Source organism: Clupea harengus, chromosome 7 (genome assembly GCF_900700415.2).
Source record: "Clupea harengus chromosome 7, Ch_v2.0.2, whole genome shotgun sequence".
NCBI classification, from domain to species: Eukaryota; Metazoa; Chordata; class Actinopteri; order Clupeiformes; family Clupeidae; genus Clupea; species Clupea harengus.
Window position 1 is genome coordinate 8,806,260 of NC_045158.1, and position 10,638 is coordinate 8,816,897.

Sequence of the window (10,638 nt, forward strand, 5' to 3'; positions counted from 1 at the left end):
CTCTAATGTCACTGAATCCACTGTATAGTGCAGCTTACCCCTCTGAGGTATTTATTTTTTCACAGGGGCTGTTATTCGAGTCGCTCGCTTGGACAGAGAACTTTGCATTAATCCCTTTAAAAACCACGTCCTTTCATATGTTCACTTGCTCTGCTTTTCGCACTCAAGAGTGTGAAAGATAATTTGTTGTTGTCCAGTTTTTCTCTCCAGGATGGAAGGGGAGCGAGAGGCTCCTAAATGACAGCTCTTTTCATCTCCCGCTGTGTTCCGCTGCCTCTTGGAGACACTCTGAGACATATATATGTGACTTTGCTCCTGTGTAACTCTTGGAACAGAGATGTGATGTGAAGCAGACTTCTCCGTTTTTTTTCATATTCCATTGGATGTTTGTATGGTCATCCTCATCTACAAAGGAAAGGTTCAGGGACTGGATTATATATCAATATAGGTTCTAATCACAATCTGAGTCAACTGTGCAGGTGTATATCTAGAGCATATTGGAGATCTAAAGAACTTTTCTATTAGTTTTACCTGTGTGTGTGTGTGTGTGTGTCATTGTTTGTTTTTGTGTGTGTGTGTGTGTGTGTGTGTGTGTGTGTGTGTGTGTCGTTTGTTTGTGTGTGCATCTTTGTGTTCATGAATGTGCATTTGTGAGAGGGAGTGGGTGAGAAAAGAAAGGGAATTGCAAGCTCTCTGATTCCGCACCAGAAGAAAGGACTTCAAAGAAATGAGAGGCAGAATGGCTGGTAAACAATGGGATCTCTTCTCCTCCTCCTAGTTGAGAACCGCACCAGGAGTTTGGGTCCGTGCTCCTTGCTAAGCTTTGTTTATCCAGCCATCACAGTGCTACTGCCTACAGTGGATTAACTCTGGCTTTAAGGTCCCATAGAGGGAAAAACACATGGAATCCTAAATGTAAGGCCCTGTGTGATGGGGCTTTATTTTGTCTTAATGAAAGACAAAATCTTCAAAGTCGATGGGGACTAATCTTTCCAGCCTCTCAAAGTTAAAACAAGTATGCCACTTTTACTCAAGCATCGCCTTTCATGACTGTAGATATACCTTGAATTGAATATTGCATGCTTTGCAATGGGAGCTTGCAGGGTTGTCTGATTGGGCCCCTCTTCATCCACAGCCTCTAATGAAGTAGCCCTCTCTGTTTCTCGTTCAAAGAGAGAAAAACAATATAGTTTGTTTTTCTTCTGCAGATGGTTGCCACTGAAAGGGCAAGCAAACGTATTTCTGGGAGGCTGTGATGGAAGTAATTACCCTCTGTTAGGGGACTACTACAGCTGGGCTCCACACCATCAAATGAGCCGTTGCCATGCGTGGCACCCCAGCCAGCCCGTGATAAAAGAGAAGAGAGGGCTGTCTAAAACATGGCTAATTCATTTATGCAATTTGCACAGGGCTTTTAACATGATGGGGATTGGGGGTGGGGGGGATTACTATTTCCTACAGAATAGAAAGACATTACCGGAAATCACATGACCCATCATTTGGTGGCAATGTTTTGTACATGTAATACAATTCAAGTCTGAGAGAGGACATTTTGAATCAGTTTTTAAAATGTATTTTACATCTGATGTCATGCCTCGTAATGTCTCTCACTCTGCATTTAATCGTCTGACTCAATTATTGTAGAGACCAGGTGGGAAAAGGGCCTGGTAGTCCCCCCCCCCCCTCCCTGTGCAGTGAGGAGAGGAGCAGGTGCTTATGGGTAGTCCCTTGTCCCTAAGGGGCTGATGTTTGGGGGGTGGGCATCAGGTGCACTCCTTAAGTGGGATTGCTGGGGTTGAGTGGTGCTAAAAGTTGACTGGCCAGGCTAATGAAATGGTGCTTGTCCCTAATTATGGGGTGTGGGGGCCTATGACCACGTAATTCCTCGGGCTCTCTAATTCTGTGCAACCATATATAGCCCACGTCATCCATCCCAACCTCGGCTTCCACCGCCAAACCTCTCCATCACTGTCAGAGGGTAGACCCCACTGCAGTGTGCTTAATTCATTTACGCCAAAACGCCCTCTTAACTATATTCTCAAGAGAGTTTTGCTTAGTGAGGCATGTGTTGGAGACTTGTTGTGTTCTTTGACATTGAGTAAAACATGCAGGATGGAGACTGCAATGATTACCAGTTGATATGCTGGATTTCATTTTATTTATCTATTTAATTATTTACCTACCTGTCTGTTTATTTACTTACTTAGCTTGGTCGGTGTGTGTGTTATTGTGCGAGCACAGCTATGCCTTGTGGAACTGATGAATGAGGTGTTGAGGATTTATTGCCACATTTTCCAGTTGGGCTTTGAAGTGCTCCACTCGAGCTGCTGCTACTGCCTCATATTAGCCCCCCAAACCACGTCGAAAATATGTCTGCGCGTGTAAAATTTATTGCACCACTATTTTTAGCGACGGGGGCTGGTGCTGAAACTCATTTCTCCTTCAGGGAAAAGCCCTGGTTGAGCGTGAGCCCTCCTTCTCACGTAAAGATCCTGTGATCATGCGCAGCCGCGCCTGGGGGGTAGTGGGAGACGCCGCCGTCGTCTGCTTCTGCAGCGTATGCCATTCGCTCCTTCCAGCTGCTAGCTCTGGAAGGAATTGTCTTGATGGAATTTGAAATCGTGTGTGTTTCAGACATTAGGAGGTCCTTTAGCTATGTTGTGCGTTAGAGTCATACAATCAGCTGCACAAACGACCCCTTCGCCCTCCCCATGTCTTTAAAAGGCGTTTTAGCATGTGCTTAATGCAGCATGCGAACAGACTGAGCCTGATGGAGGAGCAGGTTAAATGGATAGCCCTCTGAGTCTCCCTTTCTTCGGCTCCTGGCCATTAGCAGACATCTGCTGCCTAACATCTTCAAGCGGTGGGCTTGTTTGTCGAGCAGGAATTCTTCAAATTCACACCGCCGGGTGCTGGTGGGGTATTTTCGGAGGCGTCCAGGAGGTGTGCGGTGACGATGAGTGCTTGCGTGGACGTCGCACATTCCCCGCGGTTTGAGTCATGGGATAGTGCCTTCGGAGTGTTGGGGCCCTCCTGGCCTAGAGCGCGAGAGCAGGGCACGTTTGTTTAGCCTTCAAAGACGAGGGGAAAACAAGTAGCGCTGGTCACAACTTTAACCTTCAAGCTTTCTTTCCCCAAGGTTTCGGTGAAAGTCATTTTAACATTGATTACTATGTCAAATCATCCCTTATTTGGGTGAGTGTAGCTTTTGCAGGAAGTATTGGGTAATTCCACCCTCCTCCAAAGGTGCCAGGAAAGTAGGGGAGGTAGACCGCCCACGTGACCCCTCAGCTACCACACCCATGGAGGAGGGTCCTCTGTGGGGAGCTCAACCACACCACAGTGCCTCAACATAACACTGGTGTCAGAGCTTCATTCTAGATAAATAAATGATCAGCCAGAAAACAAACATCAAAGACTTGTTGTGTGCTGCGCTGCGCTTCAAAGGGAATAGGAGCCTTGCCCAAGAGTTTCCCACTGAGCCTATACCGTCTGTTTATGCATGCTTTTTCATAGCCAACCAAAATTGGTTTGAAACTACATACTTTTTTTCCCCTCCCTCTCTTTCACTCTTAACTGGTAAACAAAATCGTTTTATAGTTTGTCTGATCTAAAAAATGTTGTCCTCACTCTCTTTCTCTTTTTTATTTGTGTCTTTATTCGCAGCTCTCTGTCAGCTTGTAGCCTTTGGGCTCCTCTTTTCCTTCTCGGTCCTTACTGGGGGATGTCTGTAATCTAACTGCCCGTGGCCAACTAACTACTAGGTGTGTATCAAGGTGAACTCGGTGCACCTAAACATGGCAAATTGCCATTTCTCCATCATTTCTGCTCATCCTTGATGTCCCTTGGCCAGTGGTGCTTGAGTGGAATTGAATGGAAGATGCAATAGCAGCGTGGTACATGCTGTGCAATTGAACGTCTGCTTGTGATTTCATTTCATATCACGCTGTCTGGTGTGGGTATTAGTCGTGTGCATGCTTGTGTTTATTCGAGGATGCATAGTTGAGTAAGGCTGAATGTCAGTTGTTTGGAGAGACAAAAGAACATTTTATTTTCAATTGTAACCATTTCGTGTTTGCTTATGTCTGAATTGTGATTGTGTGGAACTAATAGTCTTTCTGCAGTGAACTCTAACTGGGTGAATACCTGTTGACCCCACTTCCCCTCTCTCTCCTCCTCCTCCTCCTCCTCCTCCTCCTCCTCCTGCACCGGCAATAAGACCAGAACTGCCGTACTCGGGGCTCAGGGGCACCATGGAAGACTATGACGTGCGTTCAGCGGCCAGCATCCTGGCCTCGGTGAAGGAGCAGGAGGCTCGCTTCGAGCGTCTGACCCGCGCCCTCGAGGAGGAGCGCCGCAACGTCTCGCTGCAGCTGGAGCGCGGCAACCTGCCGGGGGACCGCATGGGCGGCTGCACTGGCGCCGCCAGCCAGCCGCTCGCCTGGCAGCAGGTGGTGATGCAGGTAAAGAAAGTGCCGCTCGTCCCAGAACAAGGCGCTTGCATCCTCCGCCTGCGTGCCCGCCTGCCTGTCCGCCTGCTGCTCTCATCCCTCCTTGTCACCCATGCGGACATCCATCCTCGTGTGTGTTGGTCATGCCCAGAGCTCCAGGTGTCGAGTGATTGGCGCCATCACTCCGCGGCTTGTCTTGAACCATTCATCACACAGCAAATGGCAGTCATTTGTTTCCCCCCCCCCTCTGTCGTGATTGGTTGGGCGAGGTGTGTCTATGGGTGTCTCGTCATGTGTTGGCTCATGTGGTGTCATGTGCGGATGAGATTTCTCATCTCATCTCTCTTTCTGCTCCCCAACCAATCCAGTCAGCTGTGTGGCCCCCTCCTCGTGCCTTTTCCTCTCAGTGCATTTTGATATTGTCTAGTGCTCCTCCTGTGTGTCTCGTGGAGTGCTCTCTTATCTGAGAAAGGCTATGTGCTCTCAGTGGTAATATTTTTTTATCATACTTTTTCCAGTCAGGGACGTGTGGAGATATTAAATGAGGCTGATGTAATCCTCTGAAATGTCAGTGGTCACCACGGCCCATTGATTCCCAAACTCCTGAATGCCATATTGGATAATACAACAGAAATGGTCTTTGTCATTAACAGTTAAGGTCAAGTGTCGGGTATGCAGTGTGCCCGTAAACTCTCCATGCTCCTTGGGGTTCCTAGCACACATCACATTTAAGCGCAGTGTACTTCCAAATATATGTATTCTGTTTGGTGTTTCCATGCTGACACATGTAAGACTGGAGGTTGAAATAAAAAAATGAATGTCAGTTCTTGCCCTGTGCGAGTGAGTGCAGTCTTGTCTCTGCGCATGCTGCATGCTTGGATCTGTCTCCTGCCTGATGAGCGCTGTGACTGCGATCGCCCCTTCACACTCGTAAAAATCCTGACGGCTTTGGAGTCGATTCGCTCATTCTGAGGCTCTCGCTTAACTGACGCTCTCGCTTAACTGACGCTCGGTCTGATGTTGTCTGGCTCCAAGGTACACGCCGTGCCACAGCCGACACCAAACCCCCCTCATGAGGGTCAGTTGTCTGTGAAGTGTATCCCTCCTCCTCCAGCACATCCTCCCATCCGTCCCGTCATTCATCCATCCATCCATCCATCCATCCATTCATCTGCCCTCCTCTCCACTCGTCCTCAGCTGACGCTTATAGATCACTGAGCATCTGACCAGGCGTTTCCCGCTAGCATATCGGATGCAAGCTCTCTCCCTCCCGGGCTCACCTGATGGAGTGTGTGTGTGTGTGTGTGTGTGTGTGTGTGTGTGTGTGTGTGTGTGTGTGATGAGGGGTTGGGGCCGTGCTGGCGGGCTGCAGGAGGCTCCTGCTGCATGCTTGGCGAAACAGCATGGCATCGCTCATCCCTCACGGCCTGCGGTGCTTGGCTGCCTGGCGGAGCCGGCGCCGGGTTACATAATGAGGTTGAGTAGGGATATCACCGGAGCCTGCCGGTGATAGATTGTGTGAGGGAGCCTGCATGGAGATGGATTGAATGAGGGAACCATCAGTGGCCTTGCATCTTGAGCAAGCGTGTGTGTGTGTTTGTGTGTGTGTGTGTGTGTGTGTGTGTGTGTGTGTGTGTGTGTGTGTGTGTGTGTGTGTGTGTGTGTGTGTGTGTGTGTGTGTGTGTGTGTGTGTGTGTGTGTGTGTGTGTGTGTGTGTGTGTGTGTGCATGCACGCAACTGTGTCTTTGTGTGTGTGTCTGATTATGTGTGTATCTCTGCATGATGTCAAAGCTTTATCTTCATATCAGTGTGTTTCCCCTCATATGTGGGGAATGGAAGACAAGGCAGTCTTTGATTATTATAGTGGTGAATGCATTTAGAAGGAGGTCTAAAGAATTGTGGAGCAATTCAAGCTGATGTTTTAACTGTAAGCATCGTCAGACATTTGCCACAGCCTGTATTGATTTACAACCATGGTTGAGTAATTCAGAACTCATGCAACCTTCATCAAGCTATATGTGCTGAATCTATAGTGGGATTTCCATGTACAGTAACAGCTGCATCTTCTCATTCCTGTGTTGGTGAGCGTGTTCATTATATTTATCCTCTCATTGGCAGTTCTGTCACAACTCCATCAGAGAATCAATAAAGTCCTCATCGGTGTCTGACATCAGTGTCAGAATACTGCCGTAAGCTTGCTCATATCTTTGGGTGAACAGAAACGTGTTTTGTAAATTCTTATGTTATAAAGGCAGTTATTGATTTAAGACCTTGGTTTTCAAGCTACTCTTTGCTATTCGAATTGAATATGTAAAACTCCAGTATCATATTTAATATCATGGCCGACCTGAGACCATTTCCACTTTTCAATTTGAATATTATGACAGTATCATGCCCGTACATTTGACGTTTCATATGTGGGTTTACTCGCTCCCTTCACAGTCTTGCTTAATATTCCAAAGACACAGACAGGCCAGGCGAGATGGTAACTAGAGCTGCTGTTCACTGCTGCCCCTGTCTAAATGTGGGGGGAACTTTTTCAAAAGGAGTCCGAGCTTTAGAGGAAACCGCATCCTCTTTGATCTGCCATTCCTGTCTGCACTGAGACGTACGAGGAGCTGGACTTGCCGTACTTTATTTATTTATTTATTTTCTCCCTGGCCCTCGCCCAGGCACAATGGACACAAAGGCTGCGTCACCATCGCAGATATATCCCTCCCTGGCAGCGTCTGTGTGTGCCCAGGACCTCGTAAATCACCTGCCTAACAATGAGGCCCAGCCTCACACACACACACACACACACAGACACACACCTTCCTTGTTCTCATCTTAGCACCATTAGGAGAATGGTCGCCTCCTGTAAATGTATAATTACTTGGTGCGAAACAGGCAGCATTGTTTATCCCCCGGCACTCTCACTCTTTCTTTCTGTCTCCCTGTCTGTTTCCCCCCCTCCCCGCTCGCTCAGGCTTTGTTTATGACTTTCCTTTCTCTCACGCTCTTTCACACTCTGTCTGTTCTCTCACTCACTCTGCCTCTCAGTCCTATTCATCGCTTCGTCTTACTCATTGTCTTACCTCTTAGCATTTTTTTTGGATCGTCAAGTTCCTCACATTCCTTCAGGATACACTGTAAGTATTCTTTAGGAATGTGTGCATTGATGGAAAAAACAAACGTCCTAAATTTGACATTGATAGCTTCCAATTTAATACCACTTGTTGACAACTTGAAATGTGTTTGCAGCGCTTTACACGTTTTGACGGCATCTCTTAATGCAGAGTTATTTGGATCCCATGAGTCACTTCTCCAGTTTGGGAATCCTGCCCAGGACGTCTGGCATCACCCAGAGTGAGCTGAATGGGAGTGGGCTCATAAATAACGCCCACGCCACGCCAGGCCAGCGAAGGGTTAACGTGCCGCCCTGTTCCAGCTCACTGCATGGCTTACACTGGAGGACAGGAATTTTGTCCTCAAGGTTAGGGATGGACACATTCCTCCGCATTCAGTGCAGAGCGGAGGGAAGAAAGAGAGAAATGGCTTTTGTGCCACAATGCTATTTATATTCCATGGGGGCAGCTTAGGCCTCCATCTCTCAAATCAGCGCAGGGCTTGGGTCTGCTTAATGCCTGTCCCTGTGTCCCTCGCAGCCATTTGATCACAATCCATTAAACCATTAAACTCACTAAAAGCCCTGAAAGAGTTTCTCAAACCCACCTCCGTACTCTCGCACCATCTCCCTCTCCCTCTCTTGTTCCCGACACAATGCCCATGTTTAGGAACGCCTGACTCGGCTTTGGCGGGACGTGTTTGCCCCTGGACACGGTTAACTGTCGGTGGACTGACATTTTTTTTTGCCTGAACTGCCGGTAAGACTATGTGGCGGTTCAGACCCATGCGTTTGATATAAGGGTCCTGGCTTTACAAGACCTCAGTGTCACTGCAAGAATGTGACCCCTGTGACTCCTTCTGTAGGCAGACCCCTTAGACAACAGCAATTGTCCTTTGTCATTAGCAGTTAAGGTCAAGTGTCAGATATGCAGTGTGTCAATAAGCCTCTAAAGCAAAGGCTGTGCTAGTAGCACATGTCACGTTTAACTGCAGTTTACTTAGTAGTGCATTTATCCTATTTGGTCCTTCTGTCTTGCCATATGCAGGAGGGTTAAAACACAACTGTCATTGTTTGCCCTGTGTGAATGAGTGTTGTCTTGTTAGCCAGCCCATGCTGCAGTCTTTGATCTGTGTCCTGCCCGTGAGTGGGATGGCAACCACGCTGTTGTCGGTGTGGCAGAACGCCTGAATTGGCTTTGGCACTGTGAATTCGCCTGGACACGATTAACTGTCAGTGGACAAAAACATTCGGGCGATAGCCTAAACAGCCGGCCAGACTGGGTGGTGGTGTGGTCCCATGTGTTTAATATAAGGGTGTCCTGGCTTCAGGAGACCCCATTGCCACTGCAGGAATGTGACCTCTCTGACTCCATCTGTACATACTATAACCAAACAAGTCTGGATGTTGACCCCTTGTGATTGTATCCTCAAATTCAAACCATTTGGGAGGGTAGTTGAAAGGAGACGTTTTCACCCACTTCAAAGGCCCCGGCATTTTTACAGTGTGTGGCCATAAGACGCACGCAAACCACATTTTTTTACTACGTGAATTACAACCATGTAAATAGCTTACAAATATGGACCAAAACAGATGACCCGCCATTAATCAATTTTAGACCCCAGAAGGCAACCTGTTGAGGGCAGTTCAGTGTGCTTCTTTCCCATCGATGGTGTGAAGCAATCATTACAGCATGAAACTTCATATCTCCAAGGTCTTGTGGGGTTTTTTGTTTCTTTTTTTTTTCCCATTGAGTTCAGCCATGCAGGCAGAGGTCTTTGTGTAGGGGGAATGAGGAACGTCATCGACCCGTTTCAGACATCACAGACATCGGGCTCTGCTCAGGCTTATGGAACATTCTGGCATTCCTCTGACTTTTGTTTGCGTCTGATGTTTGGCATGTTGATGACCGGGGTTTTATGTCTGTGGATGCAGACGATCTCGACATGACATTTAGTGGACAAATACAGAAGACTGATGGCTTTCGAAGGCACCAGTGATTATATATATCTGGAGTCCAGAAGTTCAGAAGCATGGGGATTTCGAATACACTGACTACTGTGGTTTCTCTCATTACTATAATATTCTTGCGTTACTGACATGTAGATCAGTAAAATTGTGTTGCACCTGCTGTCAACAATCTGCAGTGAGTTTGGATTTAACTACTAGCCAGTAGAGGGAAATGCTGTCTCACAGAATTCACAGAACAGACAGCCCATTGTGTTCGGTGGTTAGTTCTCGGGAAACCGCAGCATAGCCCAGTGTGTCCTAAGAAATAATGTCAGGGAAAGTCAGATATTACCTCTTGTACAGTGGCATATTTTCATTTCTTGCCGTCTGTCTGTATTTCTGTCTCCAGTGTCTCGCCTTCTTTCTGTCTGCCTATCATAACAGCCAGGTGATATTGAGTGAGAAAGCGAAAGAGACAGAGAAACGTTGGAAGAGAAAGAGAGAGAAAAATCTTCAACAGCAGGCACCAATGTGAGAAACTAGACTAGATGAGCCCAAGGCCATGACAGTCTGGTGCCCAGTGGGTCAACAGTACAATTACAAATAGTTACTTGACATGACATCATGGTTAAAAAAACAACCTCTTTCTCGCTCTCTCTCTCTCCTATATACTATGTATAAAGTCTTGTATGACCTGAACAGAAAGCAGGAAATGTGCAGCCCGAATTGTGAACCTAATTAATGCAAGAGTTATTATCTTCCACTTTGCTGAATCGTCACTTTTTCAACAAAGCTCTATTCCTAATGACGAAAGCTAATTATATTCCAGTTTCCACACTGGTTCTATGTGCAACTGTAAGGTATTTCTACCTCTCTGAAGATCTTGTTAAAGCATCACATGTGCGGGGTTTTTTTTAGGCATTGAATCATTTCTCTGCCTCTTCCTCTCCTTCTCCCATCTTGTTTGCCTTTTTCACTTTGGCGAGGAACATGAGTCTAGCAGATGACATTCCAGCTTCATTTGAGGTGTCTGACTGTCAGACCACAGCATGTTGTGGTACATTAACCTTTCTACCATCTGCTCCGTAGCCACGTCTTGACGGCCAAGAAAGTAAGTGGTTCTGATTACCG

General features: G+C 47.1%; 1 protein-coding gene across 12 annotated transcripts in view; it reads left to right on the forward strand.

Moving 5' to 3' along the window:
* arvcfb (ARVCF delta catenin family member b) overlaps window positions 1-10,638 on the forward strand; it is a 161,162-nt gene that overhangs the window by 59,292 nt on the left and 91,232 nt on the right. For 9 of the 12 annotated variants that reach the window (XM_031570399.2, XM_031570393.2, XM_012815941.3 and 6 more), the window contains 2 exons: window positions 3,667-3,764; window positions 4,220-4,463. The exons of 1 other annotated variant lie outside the window; for it this stretch is intronic. In XM_031570399.2, the coding sequence (XP_031426259.1) occupies window positions 4,254-4,463 (210 nt within the window). In that variant the 5' untranslated portion in view covers window positions 3,667-3,764; window positions 4,220-4,253. The remainder of the gene's footprint in view (window positions 1-3,666; window positions 3,765-4,219; window positions 4,464-10,638) is intronic. 2 more of the 12 variants (XM_031570394.2, XM_031570395.2) reach the window with 2 other exon arrangements.